The sequence below is a fragment of the Carlito syrichta genome, unplaced genomic scaffold, assembly GCF_000164805.1.
Source record: "Carlito syrichta isolate Samal-C Ts95f unplaced genomic scaffold, Tarsius_syrichta-2.0.1 Scaffold315646, whole genome shotgun sequence".
In the NCBI taxonomy this organism is placed as follows: Eukaryota; Metazoa; Chordata; class Mammalia; order Primates; family Tarsiidae; genus Carlito; species Carlito syrichta.
In genome coordinates this window covers 802,616-828,539 of record NW_007259742.1, presented here as the reverse complement: position 1 = coordinate 828,539, position 25,924 = coordinate 802,616, and the positions used below count along the sequence as shown (strand labels likewise).

Here is a 25,924-nt window from a genome sequence, read left to right as displayed (position 1 = left end):
GACAGAGTGAGACTCCAACTCAAAAAAAAAAAAAAGAGTAAAGCATAGTCGGGCATGGTGGCGTGCATCTGTAGTTCCAGCTACTTGGAAGGCTGTGGAGGAAGGACTGCCTGAGCCCAGCAGGTCGAAGTTGCGGTAGCCATGAGCGCACCACTGTACTCCAGCCTGGGTGACAAGAGACTCCAACTCAAAAAAAAAAAAAAAAAGAGTAAAGCAGCTTGTTTTTATGGATGACATCCAAATATTTACCATAAATTAAAACTGAGATATATTTTAAATATATATTAAACTCATTTAGAAATAACAATAGACTTACATGTTTACATAAATACCAGATTTCTTATTTAAAAGACTTGTTTCCAAAGGAAAAAACTGAATGAGCAGAGTGGCACAGGCTTTGCACGTTGGCAAATGTGGATGTCTGGCTGATGAGAAGCCATCTGGATTCTCAGACCTGCTCCTTATTCAGCCCACTGCTATGTCACAGTGTCCATGTGCCTCCAAAATACTTCATCATGTGCTCCTGAGAGAAAGAGAATGAGAAAGTCTTAGTGTCACCATTAAAGTAGTTTTGGGTCAGGCACAGTGGCCTATGTAACCCCAACACTTTGGAAAGCTGAAGCAGAAGGACTGTTTGAGCCCAGGAGTTCAAGACCAGCCTGTGCAACAGAGTGAAACCTCATCTCTACCAAAAAAAAAAAAAAAAATTAAGCCAGGTGTGCTGCCTGTAGTCCCAGCTATTAGGGAGGCTGAGGCGGGAGGGTCGCCTGAGCCCAGGAGGTCGAAGCTGTGGTGAGTTATGATCCTGTCACTGCCTTCCAGCCTGGGCAACAGAGTGAGAACCTGATTCAAAAAAAAAAAGTAAAAGTGGTTTTGACCTCAAGGACTCCCTGAAAGGGGACCCCATAGGTCCCTGGAGCTACTTTGAGAGCCACTGTTTTAAGCACTGGGGACACAGCGAGACATAATGAGACCTCATCTCTACAAAAAAAATTAAGCAACTATAGCAGCAAACCACACACAAAAATCCCAGCTTCGGTACAGCTCATGTTCTAGTCAGGGAGAGGCAAATAAATAAGAAAAATATATGATATGTTATGGTTATGAGTGCTACCAATAAAAATAAAACAGGGAAGAATGCTAGGAAGACTGGGGAAAGGGTTTGTCAATATGGCCAGGGAAGGTGACATTTGAGCAGACCAAGCCCCATGGATATATGGACGAGCATCCAAGCAGGCACCAAGGCCTTGGGATGTCCCCATGTGTCCAAGGAACAGCAAGGGGGAGGGGACTGCTGGAGAGGGAGAGTGTAGGAGATGAGGTGGGGCAGGTCAGGCAGGGACTCTTAGGCCAGAGAGGACTCTGGCTTTTGCTCTGAGTGGGTGGGGGGCCCTGGAAGTTTGCAGAGAAGTGACCTGTTCTGACCATGGTCTTTTTTTTTTTTTTTTTTTAATTGAAAGGGGGTCCATTATGTTGCCCAAGCTGGTCTCAAACTCCTGAGCTCAAGTGATCCTCCTGCCTTAGCATCCTGAGTAGCTGGGACTCCAGGCATGGCTCTCAACAGTGATCTTTAAATGAGACACTCAGACGGCTGTGCTGAGAAGAGATTAGGGGATGGATGCGGAAAGGGACCAGTCAGAAAGCTACTGCAGTAACCTATGCAAGGTGCAATGGCCTGGACCATGGTGGACATGTCAAGGTGGCCCGAAGCAGGCAGGCTCGATGTATTTTGAGGCTGGGCTAAGGAAACCACTGAAGTAATTTAAACACACGCTCAGATTAGCTTTCAAAAGTTCTTTCGCCAGAGTATTCACATCGGCCTACGTAGTCATCAGCTTGGGAAAAGGTGCCCTCAGAATGGAGAGGGCTGGCAGTCAAGTTCGGAATGGCCAGCGGGGGTGTGGCCAGACAGCACGTGCCCCCAGTGCGAGATCCTGCACCTCCCGCTGCACCCCCTGTGAGATGCTCCTGCAGGAAATGTGTGGCATGTCCTGATGATGAGAAAACCACCAGCAAGTCCAGATGTTCTGCAGATAACTGGCCTGGAGGCTTCAAAGGACTCAAAAGAAGTGAGAGCAGTCTAGATGAGGGAAGATTAAAGAGAGGGCCAAAAGTAACCATGAACCTTGAATGTATTCTGGCGGGAGGAGGATAAAACATCAGCCACAAAGGACATCTGAGGAATGAGATGCTTTCCAAGGTCAACAACCAATTCCCTGATTCTCTTGGACACTACCTGGGTGTCCTACAATTTAGTTCAATTCTGATACCATCTACCTACCTGAAGTTAACATCAGGTCCCGCAATTTAAAGGGCTCAGGCCCACCAGATTGCCTCAACTTCAGATGCTAATCACAAGTCCAGGTCTCAAAGTCCAGCTATAACTTGAGGGTTGCCACAACCCCTTCCTTGAGTTTGATACTCTGTGAGAACAGCTCAGGGTTACTTATATTAACTAGTTTATGAAAGGATACACAACTCAGGAACTGCCAGATGGAGGAGATGGGAGAGGGAAAGAGGGAAGGTGGAGCTTCCATGCCCTCCCTGGACCCACACCCTCCCAGCACTTCTGTGTGTTCCCAAACCCAGAAGCACACGAAATCTCAAGTTCAAGTTTTTCATAGAGCTCAATCTCCAGCACCGCCCCCTCTCTTCTGTGGGACTATAAATTCCAACCATCCAATCACTGGGTCTTTCTGGTGATCACCCCCTCCAGAGCTATCTAGAGCCCTACCCTAAGTCACCTCATCAGTATAAACTCAGAAGTGATGAAACAGGCTCATTATAAATAACAAAAGTCATTCCTATCAGGAAATTCCAAGGGTTTTAGGAGTACTATGCCAGGAACTGGGGACAAAGACCAAACATAATTCTCATAACACAAGGAACAACTGGGGAAATTTGAAGGTGGACTGTAGATCAATGATGTTTCATTTAATGGGGATTTTTTTTTTTTTCTCAGATGGGCAATGGCGCAAAAGAATGACCTTTTGGGAAAGCTACACGCTGGGGTATTTAGAGGGAGGTGTTACAATGACTACTGCTTCCCTGTAGATGGGTTGGCAAAAAAGAAATGGTATATTTAGAGAGTTGTTAAGACAAGATGTTCTTTGAATTCTTTCCTTTTTTCTGTGGGTTTAAAATTTTCAAAGAAAAAAAACACCAAAGTCCATCTCCTCCATCATGGCTGGATATAGGAACTCCTGATGGGCAGCTGCTCCAGCAGCTTAGTACTCTCCATCTGGCATGAGAGAAGGGAGCTCTCTCAGCCCCATCACAACCTACCCCAGGCATCAGAACCAAGGAACAAAGAGCTACTGCCCCACACATCAATGGGCACGCTGACTTCCCAAAAGTCATGGTCTGGCCACACAGGTCATGTTGGGTCTCACAGGCAGACTTTGGGCAGCCAGCCCTGGATCTTATAGTTTCTAAGAGCATCTTCTCCCAAAGCCTGGCACAGGGCCCAGCACGTGCTCCTGGTGATGTAGGGTGGGCACTCAGGGAGTCTTGGGTCTGGCTTCTAGATACTGATCGCCTCTCCTAATGGGATGAGGCAGGGAGGAGTTCTGGAGCAGGGTAGGGGAGATGGCTTTCCAAATCCAGCAAGCCTTTCCCTATCAGCTTTCTGAATTTCCTCCAAGCAACAGGAGGACATAGTAGACCCCAGGAGGTCTTGGGTCAGGCACAGATCAGGCCAGTAACATACCGCAGTCCTCCCTAGGACTCCAGAACCTGTGATGTCCAGGTCCTCGGAGGTCACCCTCAAGTTTCAGATGCACTGGATCATTTTTGTTAGGGAAAAAACCCAATGCAATGCATGAACTGTGATGCTGGATCCTGATCTTTTTAATATACTATGAGAGACATTTTAACATTTTACAGACAATTATAGGTCTCTTTCTCTCTCTCTCAATAGAGACAGAGTCTTACTATATTTCCCAGACTGGTCTTAAACTCTGGTCCTCAAGTGATCCTCCTGCCTCAGCCTCCCAAAGTGCTCTCAATTACAGGCATGAGCCACCATGCCTGGTCTAGAGAAATCTTAATATGGACTTAGTATTTTCAATAATGTTGTTGTGGTTACATCCAAGAACGCTCTCTTTTTTTGGAGGTGTATCTTGTGATATTTGAGGTGAATTGCCATGATGTCTCTTATGTACTCTAACACGGCCAAATGTTAAACTTTTTGATTCTCTAGGTGGTGGACATATGGGTGTTCATTGTATCATTCCTTCACCTTTTCTATATCTTTGGATTTGTTATAAGAAGAAGTTAGGAAAGCAAGCAAGATTCAAGTTCCATGTTTTCCAAAAGGAGGTCTTCCTTTGGCCTGAAGATTCATACCAGATTCAACACCAGCAGGAAAGTCTCAGTGGCCACCGCCAAGGGCCAGCTCACCAGAGGCCCAGGGCGGGTGGCGTCCTCTACCCCGAAATGAATGCCCAAACCAGATGTTTTACTAACTGCTAACTGGAGCTAAACACGGGCTGTGACAGGAACCCATTACACACCCAAAACAGGATGCTGAAAGCTTTAGTACATGCTCCTCACTGCACATGAGAAGAAATCTGGGGGAAGAAAGAGAGAAGGTCACTGTAACTCTAAACCCCCTCTCCTCTGCTTTAAGAAAATTAGGTCAAGAGAAGACCACACAACAAGCCACAAATCAACATGACTGAAACCCTGTGCAGAAGTGGTGGCCACGAGTAACAACAGGTCAGGGAAAGGAGAACTCCAGAGAGCAGGACTGGTGTGACCTAGCAAAGAGCCCACACAGGCTGGAGGCACTAAGCTACTTAGAAGCTGCTAGCCACTGGACAGACCACTTCCTTCTCTGAGCATCTCTCTGCTGTGAGGGGATTATCATTGGCACTCAGAGAAGCAGATGGTGAAACTCCTTTGTAAACTAAGATGCTGTTAACACACAATGAGAAGCCCCCTTCTTTCTTCAACAGTCAGCAGTGCATAGACTGTGTTAGGTGTCTACACCCAACCAGGAGGTGCCACACTGCCCAAGTCCCAGAAGAGAATACAAGGAACCACTGAGGACTTCTAGCGTCTCCAAGTCTTAGTTCATCTGACACGGGCTAGGTTGGCTAACTGCTTGCACTAATATCAACTTGACATATTTCTTTATACTCTCTTACTCAAATAATTATGGTTCTGATCCAAACTAGTCAACATCTACAAAACCACGGGTTTGAGATACTAATTATTCTCTTTAACATACATTAAACTGAATACATAATAAAATTTTCAAAGTGTTCCCCCATGGACCACCTGAAATCACCTTGTACACCCTCAGGAGTAAGCAGATGAATGCTAATCTGGCCCAACCCCTTTATTTTACAGATGAGAAGGCTGTCGCTCCCACAGGGTCACACAGCAAATTAGCCCTCATTCAGCAGCTGTGACCTGGGTCGTCCGACGCCTGGACCAGTGCTCTGCCCACCACAAGCTGCCCTCTGTCATCATGAACAAGACTTCTCATGCCCTCTCCAAAAAAGAAAAATGTACAAACCTGTTTCTTAAGGACAGCAATGCTGAGTTCATTTCTGCCTTCCTGCTCCAACGAGACCTGGACTCGGGCTCCTTGTATCACTTCAGGCCCGCTTGCTCCCTTGTTCCCCACGTGGGTGGCAGTCAGCCCACCTCCCTGGAAGGGCCGTGGCCTCTGCCCCAGGGAGCTGGTGCTCTGCTAGCAGAGCCTGGGGGAGAATCTGAGGCCCTCAGATGTTTAGTCTGATGAGTAACTAAACAACTGAACCAATGAACAAACAACCCATCCCCAAAATGTTATCTTTCTAAGAGAGAAAAGTTCTCCCAAGGACCAACATCTGGGCCAAGAAGGAAGTGAGCTAGTCCACAAAAGAGTGAGGTTCCCTACAGCACCTCCAGCACTTACCAGCCAGTCACCTAACCTCTCTGAGTCTCTGCTTCCCAGGGCAAACAGACGATAGCAGTACTGCCTCTCAGGCTACTGGAGAATTACATGAGAAAATAACTCAGCCCCAAGCCCAGCATATAGGAAGGGCTCGTTAATTGTTGGCTTTAAAAAGACAATGTAGGAGGATGCAGCAGGCATAACCAGGCTAGACAGAGGGTGGGGGAGAGGTTTCCTGGCTGACAAGGACAAAGTCTAATTCCACGTGAGGCCAGCACCAGAGTGGACCAGAGTGGAGAAGGAAGATACAGTAGAAACCAAAAGACCAGAAGCAGACCCACCCCATCTCGGTGCCTATGGGTCCCTGGACGACTCCTACCCTCATCCTGTTTCTGCTCTGAACCTGAGTCCACCCGCCTTCTGGTTGGAAAGTCAAGTGGCTGCTGCCACCCCTATAGAAGCCCAGAGCCAGCTCTCTGTGGCTATGTGTCCCTGCCAGAGGCTCCTGGGAGCCATTGGCCAGGCTGGCCCACCTCGCCCAGATCACAGAATGTCTGCAGCAACCTGAGCATGCTGCTAGGACTCTGTGAAGGTCAGATTCTCAAGAGACATGGACAGGGCTGGCTCATTGTCCCTGGGGCCCAGGCAAAGGGCAGTCTCTCCCAAGTCAAAGGCTGAGCTGGAATGAGGACAGAGAGGCATGAACTGAACTCCCGCTGCCTGGGTTCTGGCCCTGAAGGGAACAGTCTCACTCGCTCTATGAGAAGTCACATGTTGGCCTCTTCCCAGTCTCCTTTAAAGTATGGGCACCCACACCCTGGCTGTAGAAGACACTACTGGGATGAAACCACTGTCCCCTCTGAATAACGGTTGTCCCATTCATCAGAGTATTAGAACCAGGGACACTGGATGGATAACCTGGGGCTTGGTTCCCTCTCTCTAAGAGGAAGGGGTAGCACCAGATGCCCACCACATCCCCTCAAAGTTCAGCCAGATTGGAAACTCAGGCCATACCCTAACTGTCCCACATGACAATGTGACATTGCTGCTCTGAAGGTTGTGAGAGAATCCAGATATCTTATAGCCCAGCTTGGCAAGCAGTTTTGGTTTAACTACTTTCTTTTTTCTTTTTTTTTTTGAGTTGGAGTCTCACTCTGTCGCCCAGGCTGAAGTGCAGTGGCATGCTCACAGCCACCGCAGCCTCTACCCACTGGGGTCCGGCAATCTTTCCACCTCACCTTTCCAAGTAGCTGGAACTACAGTCACGTGCCACCACACCCACCTAAGTTTTTGATTTATTGTAGAGATGAGATCTTGTCAAGTTGCCCAGGCTGGTCTCGAACCCCTGGGCTCAGGCAATCCTCTCACCTTGGCCTCCCAACATGCTGGGATCAAAGGAGTGAGCCACCGTGCCCAGCCAACTGTTTCATAACCAGGAGTTCTTCCTGAGAGCTAGCTTGTATTGCCTTCCCTTGCAGATGTGAAGCGCCTAAGAAATCAGCTGTAGGAAGTGACCCCTGGCCTGGGGTGGACAGGGGTAGCACAGGCACAGTCTCAGGGGGAAAGGACTACAGGCATTATTCCCTGCCAGCCGCACCCTAGCCCAGCCCTCCGCTCCCAGCCCTCCCTTCGCTCCCAGCCCTCCCTTCCCCTCAGCCTTCCACACAGCCCACAGAAGGGAAAGAGGGATTTTTAGGGCCTGCTCAGTTGGGTCCTTCCCCGGTGAGGCAACCTGGTAACACAGAAGGGCTCGTGTAGGTTCCTAGGGCTCCCCTACCAAGTCACCACAAACTGCTTAAAGCAGAAATGTATTCTTTTCCTGTCCTGGAAGCCAAAAGTCAGAAACCAAGGTGTCAGCTGAGCCACACTCCCTCCAGAGGCCCTGGGAGGATTCTGCCTTACTGCCTCCTTCTGCCTCTGGAGGCTCCCGGAACTCCTCGGCTCATCAGCTTGCCTGTCTCCCTCTCCATATGGCCTTCCCTGTGTGTCTGGGTGTCCTCCTCACTGTCCATCTCAAATCTCCCCCTGCCTCTCTTGTGCTCTCACTCTGTCTCTCTTTTCTCTCTTTTTCAGACAGGGTCTTGCTCTGTCACCCAGACTGGAGTATAGTGGCATGATCATGCCTCTACCTCCTGGGTTCAGGCGATCCTTTCACCTCAGCCTCCTAAGTAGCTGGGACTACAGGCGCATGTCACCACACTTGGCCAATTTTTAAATTTGTTGTAGAGATGAGGTCTTGCTGTGTTGCCCAAACTCAAACTCCTAGACTCAAGCAATCCTCCCACCTCAGCTTCCCAAAGTGCTGGGATTACACGCATGAGCTAACACACCCATCTCTTATAAAGACACTTGTCACTGGATGTAGGGCATGCCCAGGTATTAAAAAAGGATGACTTCATTTCAAGATCCTGAGCTGAATTACATCTGCAAAGACCCCTTTTCCAAATAAGGTTACATTCACATGTTCTAGGACATGGATATACCTTTTTGATGGGGCCACCATTTAAATCACGACGCAGCCCACTGGTCAGTCAGAAGTCAAGTTCTCATCCTTCCACTAACTGGCACCCAATTCATTATTATGAGCCCAAGCAAGTTCCTGTCACCTGCCTGGCATTCTATGTCCATCTGTGAAATAGGGATAGACCACCACCTGCTGCATGTTTCTGACGGGGGTCAGAATTGCAGTCATTGATGCAGGTCAAGATCACAACTAGCTTTCCAACACAATGCCAGCTCATCGGTAGTTCTCAAACTTGAGATACAATATAAGGGAGAGTGGAAATTATCATAGACCATCCCACAAGTTTGTGAATCCCTGCCTCAAGAAACTTAGCCAGGCTCGGTGACTCAGCCTGTAATCCCAGTGCTTTGGGAGGCCAAGGTGAGTGGATTGCCTGAGTCTGCGGGTTGGAGACCCGCCCGGGCCACTTGGTGAAACCTCATCTCTACAATAAATCAAAAATTATCCAGGCGTGGTAGTGCACGCCTGTAGTTCCAGCTACTTGGAAGGCTGAGGCGGAAGGATCGCCAGAGCCCAGCGGTCGAGGCTGCGGTGGCCGGGAGCATGCCAATGCACTCCTGTCTGGGCGACAGAGTGAGACTCCAATCCAAAAAAAAAAAAAGAAAAAAGAAACTCAGAAACTTAGATCTAGCTCTATAGAAACTTCTAGTTACAAAGTTAACTACAGAGAAAACTTACCTTTAGGGCAGATAAAATAATTTGTTCTCTCCCCTCCCCTCCCCTGCCTTCCCTTCCCTTCCCTTCTTTCTTTCTTTTTTTGAGTCAGGCTCTCACTCTGCTGCCCAAGCTGGAGTGCAGTGGTGTGACCACAGCTCACTGCAGCCTTGACCTCCTAGGCACAGGCAATCCTTCAGCCTAAGCCTCCCAAATAGCTGGGACGACAGGCATGTACACCACCATGCCCAGCTAACTTTTTTGTTTTTGTTTTTTGCAGAGACGTGGTCTCACCATGTTGCCTAGGTTGGTCTCAAACTCCTGGGCTCAAGCAATTCTCCCGCCTCAGCCTCCCAAAGTGTTAAGCCACCATGCCCAACCAGATGAAAGAATATTTTAAAGATCACCAAACGAAACGCAAAATTCTAGAATTCAGGAGCTCCCCTACCCTCCCCTGAGACATATCCAGGTCCCCTATAGGAGTCTCCCATAGTCTCCCACATCCCCAAGTCAGTGGTCTCCACACACCTCCACCAGCCCTTCCTTGCCCAGATGGAGCACCACTGACTCTCCCTGCACCCCCTCCCTCTACTCCCAGCTAGGGCATTCTCTCCCTTTCTGGGTCTCTCCCGAGCACGTTTGCTAACTTTCCTGGGCTCAGAAAACCTGTCCAGATCAGATTGTCAAGCATGTCAGGAGAAAGTTCCACATATCACTCAGGGCTCAGCCACTGAGAAGGTCAGCCTGGAAACCACCAGTCCCTCAGAATTCCTTCACAGTACCTCCATGAGCTATGGTTTCCATGCTACTGAACAATAAAATCACCTGGGGAACTTTTAAGATTACAGATGCCTGGGCCTTGCCCAAGACCCTCTGAATCAGAAGCTCTGGGGATGGGCTGTGGATGTGTGTCCTGGTGAAACCCTCCCAGGGTTGGCAGCCTCGAGCCGTGGAGGCCAGGCCCACTGGCCTAGAAGGGCCTGTCTTTTGAACTTAAGAAGCAACTATCTCAAGAATAATTCTGCACCAGACTCAGCAGCTGGCAGCCCACCCTACTGTACTCAGGGGACTATCCCAGTCTGCCAAAGGGTGGGCCAGGGGCTGGCCTCAGTCCAGCACCAACTGCATTGTACCCATCCCTGCGCCCAGCACATGGCACAGCACCTGGCACACAGTGGAGGGCACAGAGGTGACCACCCTGGACCCAGGCCCCCCTGCTGTATCCACACATTACACCCAGCACAGCTAGAGAGGCAGGCAGGGGATGGGAAATGGCCTGGGGAGGCTGTGTGCAAGGTCACAGGCAACATCCTGGGAGGGACTTCCAGTGGCCCTGGGAGTGGGGGAATCTGGCTGTCTCAGGCAGGAAACAGGAGGGCTCTGAACAGGGAAAAACAAGTGAGATTGGGCCAAGGTTGTTTTCCTTCTACCCTCCAGGAAAATATTTGCTTCCCTGCAGGCCAAGATGCAAATGTCTTCCTTGGCCAGAAAGTCCCTTTTGGAAAAACCTGAAACCCAATAGGCAATTTTTCCATAGTGAAATTGTCTCAGGGACAGATTCAAACGGTAAATCTCAAAAAATTACTTCTGCACTCAAGGCCTTAGTCTCCTTGTTTGTAAAATGGGACAAGAGCCCCTGTCCTGCCCAGCTCATGGGGCAATTCTGAGAATCCAAAGAGGTAAAGCAAAGTGTGGCAAGACAAAAGGTAGCTGGTGTTCCCCCGCACCCCAGCACCTGCATTCGTGGTGACCCTACAGGACTGGTAGGGGGTCTAGAGGCATCACCCCCATCCAAGCCTCACCCCTGTGAGAAGCACAACAGTTATCCCCTTTCAAAAGACAAGAAAACCAGAACACAGATAGTTGGCCATGACTTGTCACGCAGCTAATGGGACCAAGATGTGCTCATCCTTCTAACCTGGGCCCAAAAGAGCTGGGTCCTACTTGGCCTCCATACTAACACTGAGACCCAAGAAACATCTTGCTCTTCTGGGACCCACCCTGCCTCTCCCAAGACACATCTCCACTCCTCTGCCAGACCTCCTGCCCAGTGAAACCCTCAAAGTCCTCCCAAGGACCCCTCTGTGAAAGAGGACAAGAGCCCCTGTCCTGCCAAGCTCATCAGGTCATTCTAAGAATCCAAACAGATGAGGCAAAGTATGGAGGTCAGGTCACAGTCAAGCACTGCTGCCTGATTTCGGCACCCCTCTCTCCCCTGTGGGCTAACCCTCTAGGTGGGGAAGATGACTTCCTGCCTCGCCTACTCCTGGCCCAGGGGCCTAGCTTAGAGATGAACAAATGCACCATGTTGACCAGGTGCTGGACTTCTCACGAGCTTGCTGAGCACTACTCAGATGGCCTGCGTGCCGGTTACATGGCCCAATGCCTCTGCTGATGCGCCACGGTAGTCTAGGAACTAAGAAGTGGGAAAGGCCCTACCCCTGGAAAAGACCATGTGAATGCCCAAGGGGGTCAGATCAGTCGACACAAGGACCCAGCCTGCTCTAGGTAGGCTGAGCACCCCCACAGAGAAGCAGCAGCCTCCTCTGACAAGGTGAAATCCAGAGGTTCTCATCACACCTTCTATCCCCGCTAAGTCTCCACCCTCCTGTGGGCAGGAGGCCCTAGAGGATGTCCTGTGTTTCTGCATCCCTTACCTCCAGGAGCCTAACCACAGTCCCCTGGGGTAGCCATAGATGAGGCATCTAGGAGACCCAGAGTGTTGATCCTTTACCCAGAGACACACAGAAGAGCTAGCACTCGATCTAGGTCTCTACCACCAGGTCCCAACACTCAAACCTCCCTCCTCAGTCACTCAGACCCCACTCAGATGGCACTACCACAAGGTCCCAACACTCAAACCTCCCTCCTCAGTCACTCAGACCCCAAATTCCTCATATATTCAGGCCCCTGCCACCCTTGCCACCAGAAACTGGCCCTTCTTGGGCTTTCTCATCTGCTCCAGCCATGCTTGCCTACCTGCCTCAGGGCCTTTGCACAAGCCACTCCCTCTGCCTAGAATGTTCTCTACAGACCTCTTTCTATGGCTGGCTGCTTCTCACTGAGCTTCAGTTGAACTGCCAGCTTCTCATGAGGGTCTTCCTCAACTATACCACCTAAAGTGGGGACTCCCATCCCTCCCCACTTATTCCCTAATTTTCTCCTTAGCACCTATCACAATATTTACTTACTAGTTTGTCTGTCTTCCAAGGCCTGGACTAACATTGTCTCATTCACAGCTGTTTCCTATACCTATCACAGTACATAATAGGTATACAATAGGTGTCAACTATTTGTTTACAGATTGAACAAAGGAATCATTCTCATTCCAGAAAGAATGACAGGTTAAGACTGAACATTCCTGCCTTCCATCAAGATTCTGATTCAAACCCATTCACATCCAAAAGTTTTCTCTGGGGAAGGTTGTTATTTTCTTTCCCAACCCCCTCTGTCCAGGCTTTTCCAGAAGACATCTTTGCCCTGTGTGTATGGAGCCAGTTGGTAAAGAAATTTCATTATCAGTCTCTTATCAGGTTTACTCAAAGCCCCACCCTAGGGTGGCATTGTGAGTCACCTAGGTAGCTGAGGCTCTAGGCAGGGAGGGCAGGCAGGAGGACAGGTGGTTATTTCCTGCTTCTCCAGAAATCAAACATCGAAAGGTAGTGGCAAGGATCTGTCCCACAATGCAAAGCAATTCTTCCCTAAAATGAAGGAGAGGTTATGCACAAGAGTCTAGACAAAGATTGAAGGCATTTTCTCGGGCCTTCGGTTTGCTCATCTGTAAAATGAAGGCATTGGAAGGCTCCCCAAGCCCCTTGCAGGGCTGTAGTCCTGATTATCTTGACTCTAAAGGCTCTGGGGCCAGTCTGCAGGAGGGGAGGACCTCTGTGTGCCCGAGGCCTGAGCCCAGTGCGATGCTGTGAGATCATCTCTGGCAGCCCATTAGGCACGGCTGAACACACAGCCCCAACATGAAGGCTGCCCCACTTCTGGCTGGAGATTCACTATTTGCACATTGAAATACTTGCCTCATACAAGAAAATGGACCTGCCCACCAGCACAATAAGAAAAAAAAATTAAGAAAATAAAATATCTACATACATGCACAAGGCGATGTCTGGATGGGTGTTGACCAACATGATTCTCTCCTAGTGGTGAAATCAAAGGTGGCTTTTACGGTCTTCCTTGTGCTTTCCTGGATTGCTTGAATTTTTAAAACTATGTGCACATATTATTTTCACAAAAACAATAAAGTCCTTTTCAAAAGTAAAAATCTCCTGCTAGAAACAGAATCCACTTTCTTTTCTGTCTGGCTTCACCAGTGCTTAACTGGGAGGCCAGGTACCTGGCTCATTCTCAACCGCTGGCTCTTGGATACCTAGTAGGAAGTGCAAAAAATGGCTTATTCAAAAGTAACTGATGGAGTGTTTATCAAATGCCAGACACTGCTCCAAGCTCTTCTGATATATTAATCTATTTCACCTTCTTAGCAACTCCCAGGTAGGTTCTAACATCCATTTAGAGGTACACAGAGTGCCTAAATCACTTAACCTGTCAGTGTCAAAGTTGGGATTTGAATCCAGGCAGCCTGGTGCAGAGTTCACACCCTTTTTTTTTTTTTTTTTTTTGGTTGGAGTCTCACTGGAGTCTCACGCCCAGACTGGAGTGCAGTGGCCGCTCCTGGCCACCGCAGCCTCGACCTGCTGGGCACCGGCGATCCTTCGCCTCAGCCTTCCAAGTAGCTGGAACTACAGGCGCACACTACCATGCCCAGCTAATTTTTGATTTATTGTAGAGATGAGGTCTCGCCAAGTTGCCCAGGCGGGTCTCAAACCCTCAGGCTCAGGCAATCCACTCACCTCAGCCTCCCAAAGGCGTGGGATTACAGGCTGAGCCACCGAGCCCGACAGAGAGTTCACACTCTTAACATTAAACTATAGAGAAATATAAGTAAGCATAGGCCAAGCTCTGAAAAGCAGGTCCATCCTTGGAGAAGGCAACAAAGAGTTCACACTGCCTCTGGCATTCATTACCTCTGCCTCCACTTCCTCCCCACTGTCTCCCCCCCAACCAAGTCCTTTTCTTCCTGATTAGTCAACACTCCCCATCCCTGAGACCCCTATCCAACTGAAAACCCTACTCCATTGTCAAGGTAACAGGCTTGGTTCTTTGTAGAGAGCCAGGGGCTCCGTGTGTTCAGCCCTGCTCACTTTGCAAATTCAAGATCTCATCAAACCTGACCACGGCTAGTAGGGCTATCCTCCTAGCTAGGCCTCTGCCCCAGGCTTGTAGATGCAGGCAGGATGGATCACCTTCATGCAGCCAGCCTCCCCTGAGCACCCACAGTGTGTGCAGGCCCCAGACCGAGCATCCAGAGGACAGAGATGAACTGCTCCCCTAAACTCCAGGAACCTGCAGTCTAGCAAGGAAAACCAGTCATGTAAATGGATCTCTAGGATACCCTGTGCTCTGGCCAGTGCTAAAATTAGAGGCATGTCCCCAACGGGCTGAGGGTGCATGTGTCAGGATGATTCACACTGTGTGGTGGGAGAGGAGGCTCTAAATGCCTCCTGTGAGCTCACTTCTCATGGAGACATCTCAGTGACTTACTGGAAGGAGCAAGGAGCAGCAGAACGAGGATGAGGAAACCTGAGGGCACATGCCAGCTCTGATGAGTGATCTTGGAACACATCTTCTTGTGGCCCCAGTGTGCCCCTCTGAAAACAAAAGGGCCCCTGCATGTGAAGCAGGAGATCACTGTGAATGGGGTAGGGTCATACCATACTGACTCACAGACTGAGTTTTCCTTGTTCAATGCCCTTTCAAACTCCCTCCCCCCCCCCTTTTTTTTTTTGGAGTCAGGGTCTCACTGTGTCACCCAGGCTGGAGTACAGTGCCACAATCATGGCTCACTGCAGCCTTGATCTCTTGGCCTCAGGCAAGTCACTGAGACTATAGGTATATGCCACCACACCTGGCTAATTTTTTTTTTTTTTTTGTAGTGATGAGATCTCACTATGTTGTCTGGGCTGGTCTCAAACTCCTGGGTTCAAGCAATCCTCCCATCTTGGCCTCCCAAAGTACTGGGATTACAAATGTGAGCAACCATGCCTGGACCCAACATACCTTTCGAACAGAGAGGGCAGGTGTCAGAGTCATGGCCTTCAGCACCTGTGACATCTAGCTAGGATTTAACAATGTTGTTTTCCTTGTCCTGTGCTATATTTACCTTAACCATTACCTGCTATTTATGATGAGGGGTCTTGGTTTCCCATTGGTAGTTGTGATATAAAGTGCCCCTTTAAAAATAAGTTTTAAAAGTCCACTTAAAGAAATATATTAAGTAAAACAATATCATAATTGGTATCATCTTGATATAGGGCAATTTAACAACATCCAAATTTAAAACGCACATTCAAAACCAGGCAAAGCTACCCTGTGCTGCTAGGTGTTCCAGTGGTGATTACCCCTGTAAGGAAAGAGTAGTGTATGGGAGTAGGGGTGGGGCAAGTATGCAGGTGTGTTCTCTTTGTGAAAACTCATCAATCTGTGCATACCTACAATAGGAACATTTCTGCATGTACGTCATACATTCACATACACTTTAACCTAGCAATTCCACTTCTAGAAACTACCAGTCGGGCATGGTGGATCATGTCTAGAATCCCAGCATTTTGGGAGACTGAGGTGAGAGGATTGCCTAAGCCTGCGGGTTCGAGATCAGCCTGGGCAACTTGGCAACTTGGCAACCTCGTCTCTACAATTAAAAAAAAAAAAAATTAGCTGGACATGGTGGTGCGTGTCTGTAGTTCCAGCTACTTGGAAGGCTGAGGTGGAAGGATCACCTGAGCCCAGCAGGTCAAGGTTGTGGTGACTGTGAGCATGTCACTGCCCTCCAGCCTGGGTGACAAGAGTGAGTTTCCAACTCAAAAAAAAAAAAAAGAAATTACCCTGCATGCAGATATATACAAAGTGACATGCTCGGATACTCACTGTATTACTGTTCACAGTAACAAAAGACTGGAAACAACCTAAGGGTTCCCCAGCTGGGGACTAATTTAAATAAATTTGACATCACCTCAAGTGAAGTCTCCACAGTCATCAAACAGAATGAGACTGACTGTTCCTGGCAGAGCTCCATAACTTGCACGGATTTAAATCCAAATGAAAAAGGGACTACACATATTCCATATATTCTATTCTGTGTATACTGTGCTACCTTATGTGAAAATATATAAATAATCCTGCCAAGGATATCCCAGAAAAGAATCACAGGAAACTGATAACATAGGTACCCTCTGAACAGGGCAGGCCAGGAGAAAGGAGTGGAAAGGGAGGCTGGTCACTTGCCATTACCCTTTCCTACTTTTAAGTTTTGCCCCATACCCATTCATTTCCTAGCAATAATTTGCAAAGCAAAAAAGTCTTACAGAAGGTGCATGGCTGTGGTAAAACTCATGGCAGCCTCCAGACCTAAAGACTGAGATGCAAGTGTTAGCACTCCAGGCTTATAAAGCAAGGAACCCTTGCCCCTCCTCCTCTGGAGGGATGGCACCAGAGAAAACAGGCTTTCCTGAAAATAGTTTCTAATTAACAGCAAATCCCACCTAGGACAAATTACTTACTCACACTGCACCTCTGCCCTGCAGTCAAACTCTGGCACCTGGAGCTGCCCTGGCAGAACTGGCAGGTAGATGAGTTCTTGGCATGGGTGGGGAGATTTTTAAGCAGAAATTCTTCCAGGGATGGGAGTCAAGGATTTGGTAAGGCAACCTCATTTAGCAGAGGAATCCATTCCAAGTTCTGAGCCCCACCCTGCCCAAGAGAAGCAAAGTAAGGGCTATATAGGGTTGGCTTCCCTGGGGGCTGCAGAGGACAGAGACAGAACAAAGCCTTGAGAATCTGCGGTCAGTTTTATTTAACCGCAGATTAATTTACCTTTTACAACACTTTTTTGCTCACATGTCACTCTCTCCCCATATAACTGATCCAAAAACAATTTAAAGAGGTACAGGGCAAGGACTCCCTGATCCATTTTACAGATAAGAAAATGGAGGTGCGGTGAGGTTAAGAGACTGGCTAGTGGTCAAGGGGAGGGGTGAAGTCAGAAATGTAATCCCCACCTTCTTATCTCCCCACCCATCAGCCTTAGGGTCTCCTCCTTCAACTCCCACCCACAGAGAGAAGAGCTCACCAGGCCAGACAAGGACAGGCAGAGAATCCTAAGAACTTAAGGGACCCATGAGACCATCTAGAGCACATTTTCAACCCTGACTGCACACTACAATTACCTAGATTAAGTAAGTTTAAATAAACACCTATGCCAGGGCACAGTAATCTATAGTGTTTTTGAAACTCTCCAGTTGATTCTGAGGCGGCTTTGCATGAGAACCATGCTCAAGCTACCCCACCCCAATCCCACACAAAACCTTCTGCCTCCCTGGAGCTTCCACCAACAGGTCCTTGCTCCATTCTCCAGCCCCCAAACATACTGCTCGTCTCTCTTCCACATGACGTAGAGTCAGAGAATCTGGCTGGAAGCTGGCCTGGGTTGTCTAGATGGAAAAGTCAGTGAATAGTTCTGAGACCAGGTTACTTGAGCAGGTCTAAAATCAGGATCTCCTGACTACCAGGCAAGGCCACACCCACCAAGGGGTCCCAGGGAAAGCCAGTCTGATGGCAAGTCCAGAAACAGCAGTACAGACCCAGCGAGAGGCTGAGGAGGACACCCCAAGGAATTGTGTGTGTGTTTAGGGGATATGGGGGTCTCTGGGCAAACCTGCTCTGTGTCATCTTGGTGCTAGTCTAAAGTGTCAGGGTGCAGCTGGCCTGTGGAAAGATATCCTCATTTCTAGACTAGCACCTGCCTAGTCTGACATGCCTTTCTCAAAACCGCCTCTTGGGACAGCCTACACCACAGGTGTTCAGACACCCCACCAACAGCTTCTTGCGTTCTTCCCTGGGCACTGTACTCGGCCTATTCTGTTTACTCTCCAGGAGCATCCTAAAAGTTGAAAATAATTAGTCTTCCTTTGCAGATAAGGAAACTACGGCCCAGAGGGCTGAAGTAACTTTCCCAAGATCACTCAGCTAGAGCGTGAAGGCGACAGGATCCAAAACCTAGTTCATGTCCAGCCACTACCACCCTGCTCCGCATCAAGGCAGAGGAAGAGGACAAGCGTAGTGGCATCGGAAACAGCAACCAAGCACCTGGGACGCCCAGAGACGTGGCTACTGGACTCCACTCCGCCCTGAAGGCATGCGCATCCTTCTTCCGCCAGAGAGGAAGCCAAGACGCAAAGTCTTGCTCAGGGGCACCAGCAAGTAAGCAGCGGGGATCAGACCCGGAACCCAGGTCTCCCGACCCCGACCCCAAAGCCTGGCGACCCCACAGCCTGATGCGGAGGCAAACTCAGAACCACCCGGCAGGCAAGGTGGGCGCGGCCAGCGCGGTGCCCACGGCCTACCCAGCCAGCCCGCTGGCGAGCGGCGGGCACACAGCCCATCAGGTGCGCACAGGTGAGCCACGCGGCACTCAGTCGGTTGGCAACCCGCCCTCACGCTGCCCACAGGGGGGCTGAAATTCAGGCTGGGCTCACGCCGCCGGAAGGTCCCGGGTCGCAGGGAGAGTGGGACGAGGAGCCAGCACGCTCCCCGCGCCCGCCCGCCCTGGAGGGCCCAAGTGTGGACCCAGCCCCGGGCCGGCGAGGGGCCATCGCGGGAGTGTGGCCCCCAGCCCCGTCGCCGGGCCCTCCTGGGGTCACTTACCCAGAACACCGTGGAGTAGATAATGAGGGAGAACTTGAGCCAGAGGTAAGAGAAGCGCGCGCAGTAGCGCACCTGCTCCGAGTCCCCGCGGGGCATCCTGGGCGCTCCCGGCGCGGGTTGCGGGGGCTCGGGGCTCCGGGCTCCCGGCCTGGTCCCTCTGCCAGCGCTCGAGGCCCCACCTGCGGCTGCCCGGCTGCCCGCCCCGTCACCCGCGCTCTCTCCGGGACTGACACTGGCGCGCCGCAATCACGGCCCCCGCCCGGGAGCCAGCCGGCCCCGGCGGCCAATGGGAGCCAAGCAGCGGCCCAGCCTCTAAGAGGGGCGGGCAGGGGCGGGGCTGCGGCCCTGGACCCGGGAGGACGCGGGGGAGGGAGGGGACGAGGGTTCTGCTAAGGGGCTCGCGTGCGACTCTGGAAACGCCTGTGCTAGTGAAGGGGGCGTGGGACAGAGGCCTCCTCCGGGTACACAGAAATGCAGGCTTTCCGTTGTCAAGAGGGAAGACTGAGGGGAAAGGGCAGGAATTAACCGCCAAGGTGTTTAAAAGTACAAATGAGTGTGCAAGACGTGAATGGAATAAGGAAGCGGAGTAGCTCCACCTAAGGGTGCGGAGCGCGCACCTCTAGGAAGGTGTAGCAGACCAGGGTGAGGCAAGGGGCCCCTTGGAGCTGGAGGCTGGCGTTTTCTTGTATAACAGATCTGCCAAGTCGCCAACATCTCAGAAATCCCCTTCCTTGGTGCCTGGTGACATCCCAGTCCTGCCCCCAGGGGCCTCCTCCTCCCGGGAAGCCCTCCCCCAACCCATCCTCAAGCCGGGACTAGTAGGCAGCCCCCTCCCTTGCACACACTCAGCCAGCGTCTGACCTAGCCTCTTCCCGCCAGGCCTTTCCTCAGTCTGGGACCAAAGATGGCTGTGAGTCTGTCTCCCACGCTAGAAGGTCCCAGTTTTACTCACTGCTGTTTTCCTGTCTCCCAGGCTCAGCTCAGCCTGGGGCTTGGGAGCCAGGCAATCCCTGGCCTTCAGTAATTAAATGCGTGGCCCACAGGTCATGAGCTCAAGCAGTGCTGGGTGGGGTCCCTGGTGGTGATTCCAGGAATGACACCCGTACCCACACAGCCTCAGAGACAGAGACCTGGCCCTACCCCCAAAAGCTCTGCTCTAGGAGGAAGAAAACTAGGTTGGGGGTAGGGAGGGAGACACTGCCCTAACTGGAAAGGTAAAAAGGAAGCCAGTTTCCTGGTACAAAAGGAGCAAGCCCCGAGCCGATATTGTGTGGGGCAGAAAAATGGAACCAGAGACCGATGCAAGTTACCCTTAAACAAATAACTGATGTCCAAGACTTTTTTTTTTTTTTTTTTTTTTTTGCTTCTTTGGAGGCACCAAGAAGACATCTTACCACAGTGCTAAAAGTTGCCCTTTCTTGAACCAGAGTGGTGGCTCACACGTGTAATCCCAGCACACTGGAAGGCTGAGACCAGGAGTTTGAGATCAGCCAGGGCAACATAGCAAGATCTCATCTCAAACAAATCAAAATATTAACCAGGCGTCGTGGTGTGCACCTGTAGACCCAGTGACTCAGGAGGCTGAGCCCAGGAGGTCAAGATTTTGGTAAGCCATGATCATGCCACTGCACTCCAGCCTGGGCCACCCAGAATGAGATCCTGACTAAAAAAAAAAAAAAGTTGTTCTTTCTGTCATTTGAGGAGAAAGACTAACTTTTTACTCCTCTGGGGACTAGAGCCTCCACCTAGCACTGCAGAGCTAGCTTCACACCTACTCTTTGAGATGTTGGTTTCTGTCCCCACCACTAGAAGCAAGTAGCCCTGGGAGGGCTAATTTAGCATCTTGTCCTTCAAGAGTTTCATTAACCTCCTAGCCTCCTTCTACTCTCTGTATTTAAACTATAGCCCCATCTACCCCACACCTCTCCCATAGGGTTTCCTTCCAGTTGCCCTGGCCTCCCCCTTCTTTTCCTCCTTTCTGACCTCTCCAACCAGCTGTACTTGCTCTTATCTTTCAGATTTTCCCTGGTGACACACAAGAGTCTGAGCAGGCTGCTACCCCTGAGCCCTTGTAAGACGCCCTGATGGCGGAGGTGTGCCATCCCTGCAGAAGAAACCCGGAGATCTTTGGGGCCAGCATAGCCTTTCCCAGGCTTCTAGACACCTGAATTATCCCTCCCTGCCTGCAACCCTGACCCTGACCTCAAGTACTCAGACTTTTCTGGACCCACATTTGCAAACACTGAGACCCAAGAAGAAGTGGCTATTTTCCACTTTTCTTCCTTTTTCCAGAAACACTGGGCTAGGAGTCAGCAGGCCTGGTGTTAATCCCTGTTTTGCCATTACCTTTTTGTAGGACTGTTATAATGTGTAGCATCGGGTGACTTACAGGTGTGACTGTGACCCTGGCTGTAGATCAGAATCACCTTGTGAGCTTTAAGTGTATCCTGATATCCAAGCCCCACCCTTTAAGTGTATCCTGATATCCAAGTGGTACATGCCTGTGGTTCTAGCTACTTGAAAGGCTGAGGTGGAAGGATCACCTGAGCCCAGCAGGTGAAGGCTGTGGTGGCCATTGAGCATGCCACTGCACTCCTGCCCAGGTGACAGAGTGAGACTTCAACTCAAAAAAAAAAAAAAAAGATTATTTCTAGTACCTATTATGCTAATTAATAAGCCCAGAATTTTACCAATGCATTTATTATGCTAATCAAAGCCTTGAGGTGGATTGAGGTACGGAGGACCATGTGGGATACTGAACTAATTGTTCCAGACTCTGCATCTTTCTCGACTCCTAGGCTCATTGACTTCAATTTCATAACTTAAAATCAGACCAGAAGTATTTACACTATAGTGGTAACCTCACCTCCCAGCCAGTTTTAAATATTTGCCAGCATACCAGTGGATAGCTAAGTAAGTGACCTCTGGAATGTGACTTTCTGATAAAATGTTGACTGACAACCTCACTCTCATGACTACCTCCATGCCAGTGATACTTTAGAAATTACCTGGGGAGTGGCTGGGCATGGTGGCTCACACCTATAATCCCTGCACTTTGAGAGGCCAAGGTGAGAGGATTGCCTGACCCCACAGGTTCAAGATCAGCCTGGGCAACTTGGCGAGACCTCATCTCTACAATAAATCCAAAAATTAGCAGGGCCTGGTGGTACATGCCTGTATTTCCAGCTAATTGGATGGCTGAGACAGAAGGATTGCCTGTGCCCATCAGGTTGAGACCGTGATGGCCATGAGCAACACATCACTCCACTCTAGCCTGAGCAACTGAGTGAGACTCCAACTCAAAAAAAAAATAGTATTCAAGATATGTAGATGGGCTGAAATCGTTTAGACACTACCCATTCCTTGCTCAAAGACTCTCAGAAACCTGCTAATTCTCACTTAGGGATGGTGCACTGGGCTTAGTCCTTGAGGGGGCCTCTGTCCCAAAGTATTCTGATGCAACCATCAGTCTAACTGAATCCTATCTCTAGAACACTGCTTTTTCCTTGAGGAGACCATTCCTGCAAGGTCACCTTTTAAGGAGAAGAGCTTTGTTAAGTTCATACTCTCAGTGGGGTCTCCAGAATGTTAGGTTCGACCCACCAGGATTGTGGGTGTCTGGCGTGCGATCCGATGCCATAAGAAAGATGCAAAGAATTGCATAGAAGTTAGATTAGAAAATATAGTTTATTTAGAAAATAAATTTGAGAGAAAGAGGCGATTCACCTCCCCAAGATAGGGGAGGGGACCAAAGCCAGGAAGCAGGGCCTGGCCATAGCTCAAAGAGCACATGGCCACACCATAGCCTAGCAAGGCAATGGCCACAATGGCTGCAATGACCCGGCAATGGTGGCTAGTTGCTCGTGGTTTAATCCTTTTAATTCTTCCCTTTGATGGGGGAAGGTCATTAAGGTGATTGGGTGGTGGTCTGCTCCATGTCATCACAAAGGGGTAGGTAAGCACAGGTACTGACGTCAGGTGATGGTCAACAGGCAGATGGGTGGGTTAGTCACATGACTGCTGCCCTGGTGGTAGGGTCTGTCTGTGTCAAGAATGTCACAAAGAGCTGATTAGGTTAACTTGAGTCTTATAGGTGGAGGCAAATGCTTGAAATAGAAAAGCTAATTAGTACAAACAAGCTGAGGAGGGGGGTTGTAAAACAATTATCAATAGCTACCTCTGAGAAACCGGTTCTGTACTTGACTAGTGATAAGAGGGTAAGTTAAGGTTCTGTACTTGACTAGTGATAAGAGGGTGAGTTAAGTGAACCGCTAGAAAAACATTAGATTTAGGCAATGTTAAAATGGCTGCTCACTGAGTATATTAAATTCATGTTATGTCCTTTCACGCCTTCAGAATGACAGAGAGCTGGACCTTCATTGATTTTACAGAAGGGGTTATATGAACCAGTTTTATGGCCTGCTAATAAATGCTAGTTTTACGGATATATTTGTATGAGCTGCAGAATTCCTTCTGAGAGCTGTTTTCATGATAACTTGGCAGGGAGATTTAAGGTAAAATAACTAACCCTTGCCTTTAGTGGCTATTACAGTTTATGAAAAAGAACCTGTAATCCCGCGTCTTGGGAGGCCGAGGTGAGTGGATTGCCTGAGCCCGCGGGTTCGAGACCCGCCTGGGCAACTTGGTGAGACCTCGTCTCTACAATAAATCAAAAAAAATTAGCCAGACGTGGTAGCGCGCGCCTGTAGTTCCAGCTACTTGGAAGGCTGAGGCGGAAGGATTGCCGGAGCCCACAGCGGAGCCCAGCAGGTCAAGGCTGCGGTGGCCGGGAGCGGCCACTGCAATCCAGTCTGGGCGACAGAGTGAGACTCCAACTCAAAAAGAATAAAAAATAAATAAAAAATAAAAAAAGAACCTAAAGATCATACATGACTATGGAGACAAAAGTCACTCCATCTTAGATGCGAATCTGCCATGACTTCTGATTAGCCCCAGTCCCATGAATGCCTCCTGCTTCCTACTTTATTTACTGGCCCTAGTGCAAGGACACATACTCCTGCTTTTAGATCCAAGCAACCTTGATGTTATTACACAAATTATAGGCTAGAATGCATACAGCATTCTTGCCTGTTCTGGAAGGTTGCCTTTCGTTGTCTTGTTAGACCATGTATACCCCTCCCCTATGGTATATAAGCCCTTGGTCTGGAGATAACAATGCAGAGATCTACCTATCTTGTGGCTGCAAACACTGTACTTCTGTCTGCAGGTTTTCTCAATAAATCAAAAAAACCCCAACAAATTTGATTTTTCTGCCTCTTCTTTGGTTTCTCAGTTCCTTTGGGGGTTGTGTTGTATAGATGGCCCTTTCATGAAACAATGACCAGCTTGACTTGAACAAGTCTGTATCCATGCCTCTGGGCAAGGGACCCTCTCTGTGCCTCTGTGAAGCAATGAGGTTGGACTGTTTCTCTTCCAGCTCTAAAAATCTTAGCTATAATCCTCACAATCAATCGATAAGTCAGCAAATGTTCAGTGAGCCTCTACTATGAGTCAACTCCTGAGAGGTCAAGTAGAAACAGCACAGAGAGGCAACCACTGACTCTGCAAGATGTGGGCCATGGTGACCTTGATAAGAGCTCTTTCTCAGAGCATTGGGGGTGAAAGTCTTACAGAATGGATTGAGGAGAGGAAGGGAAAGAAATGGAGGAGGCGAGTACAGATAGCATAGGGAAGAATACACTCCCAAGCAGGTATGAAGCTATTCATGTGGGAGCTGACACATGGATTCCTCTCAACCCACCAAATACACAAGAGTAACTTCTACCAAGCCTCTACTAAGCCTGTATGTAGAGGATTTTTAAAATTTATTTATTTAAGTAAGAAAGCAGGATTTATTGAGAGGACAGAAAAGCTCCCACAGTGGGAGGGGACCCGAAGGGGTTGCCCTATGTGGGGGATTTTAAATGGCCCTGAATTATTTGCAGCTTCTCCTATCAAGAGGTAGAATCTGTCCACCAGTTGAATCCATGCTGTACTTCTGAAAAGAATAGAATGCGATAAAAGTGAGGTTGTTGGTTGCTGCCAAAAGATACATGAAAAAATGCCAGCCTCACTAGTCATCACAGAACTGCAAATTAAAACCACACTGAGATACCACCTAACTCAAAAAACAACAGACTGAGAGGATGTGGGGAAAAGGGAACACTTCTACACTGTTGGTGGGAGTGCAAACTAATACAACCTCTGTGGAAAACAGTGTAGTGATTCCTAAAAGATCTAAAAACTGACCTTCATATGATGCTGCAATCCCCCTACTGAGAATATACCTGGAGGAAATCAAATCACTCTATGAAAAAGATATCTACACATCCATGTTTATTGCAGCATTATTCACAATAGCAAAAACATGGAGCCAACCGCACTGCCCATCAAAAGAGGACTGGATTTTTAAAATGTGGTACATATGGGAGGCTGAAGTGAGAGGATTGCCTGAGCCCACAGGTTCGAGACCAGCCCAGGCAACTTGGTGAGACCTCGTCCTACAATAAATTAAAAATTAGCCGGGCATGGTAGCACGTGCCTATAGTTCTGGCTACTTGGAAGGCTGAGACAGAAGGATTGCCTGAGCCCAGCAGGTCAATGCTTGGGCAGCCATGAGCGTGCCACTGCACTCCAGCCTGGGTAACAGAGTAAGATTCCAACTCAAAAAAAAAAAAAAGTAGTACATAAACATGATGGAATATTACACAACCATAAAGAAGGACAAAATTATGAACCTCACAGCAACTTGGATAGACTTAGAGTCTATAATACTCAGTGATCTATCACAGAAACAAGAAACTGCGTACCACATGTTCTCACTCATAAGGAGACCTTGAACAATTATCATAATACTATAAGAGCCAGGCTCGGTGGCTCAGCCTGTAATCCCGCGCTTTGGGAAGCTGAGGTGAGTGGATTGCCTGGGCCCACGGGTTCGAGACCCGCCTGGGTAACTTGGCGACCTCATCTCTACAATAAATCAAAAAAAAATTAGCTGGGCATGGTAGTGCGCGCCTGTAGTTCAGGCTGAGTGGAAGGCTGAGGCAGAAGGATCACCGGAGCCCAGCAGGTCGAGGCTGCGGTGGCCG

At 49.2% G+C, this 25,924-nt stretch overlaps 1 protein-coding gene across 1 annotated transcript in view; it reads right to left on the bottom strand.

The window, feature by feature from the left end:
- Window positions 1-19,056, bottom strand: part of TSPAN15 (tetraspanin 15) — a 56,065-nt gene extending 37,009 nt beyond the window's left edge. The window contains exon 1 of the mRNA XM_008073098.2: window positions 18,834-19,056. Within this exon, the coding sequence (XP_008071289.1) occupies window positions 18,834-18,929 (96 nt within the window). The 5' untranslated portion in view covers window positions 18,930-19,056. The remainder of the gene's footprint in view (window positions 1-18,833) is intronic.
- Between the last annotated feature and the right edge of the window lie 6,868 nt (window positions 19,057-25,924).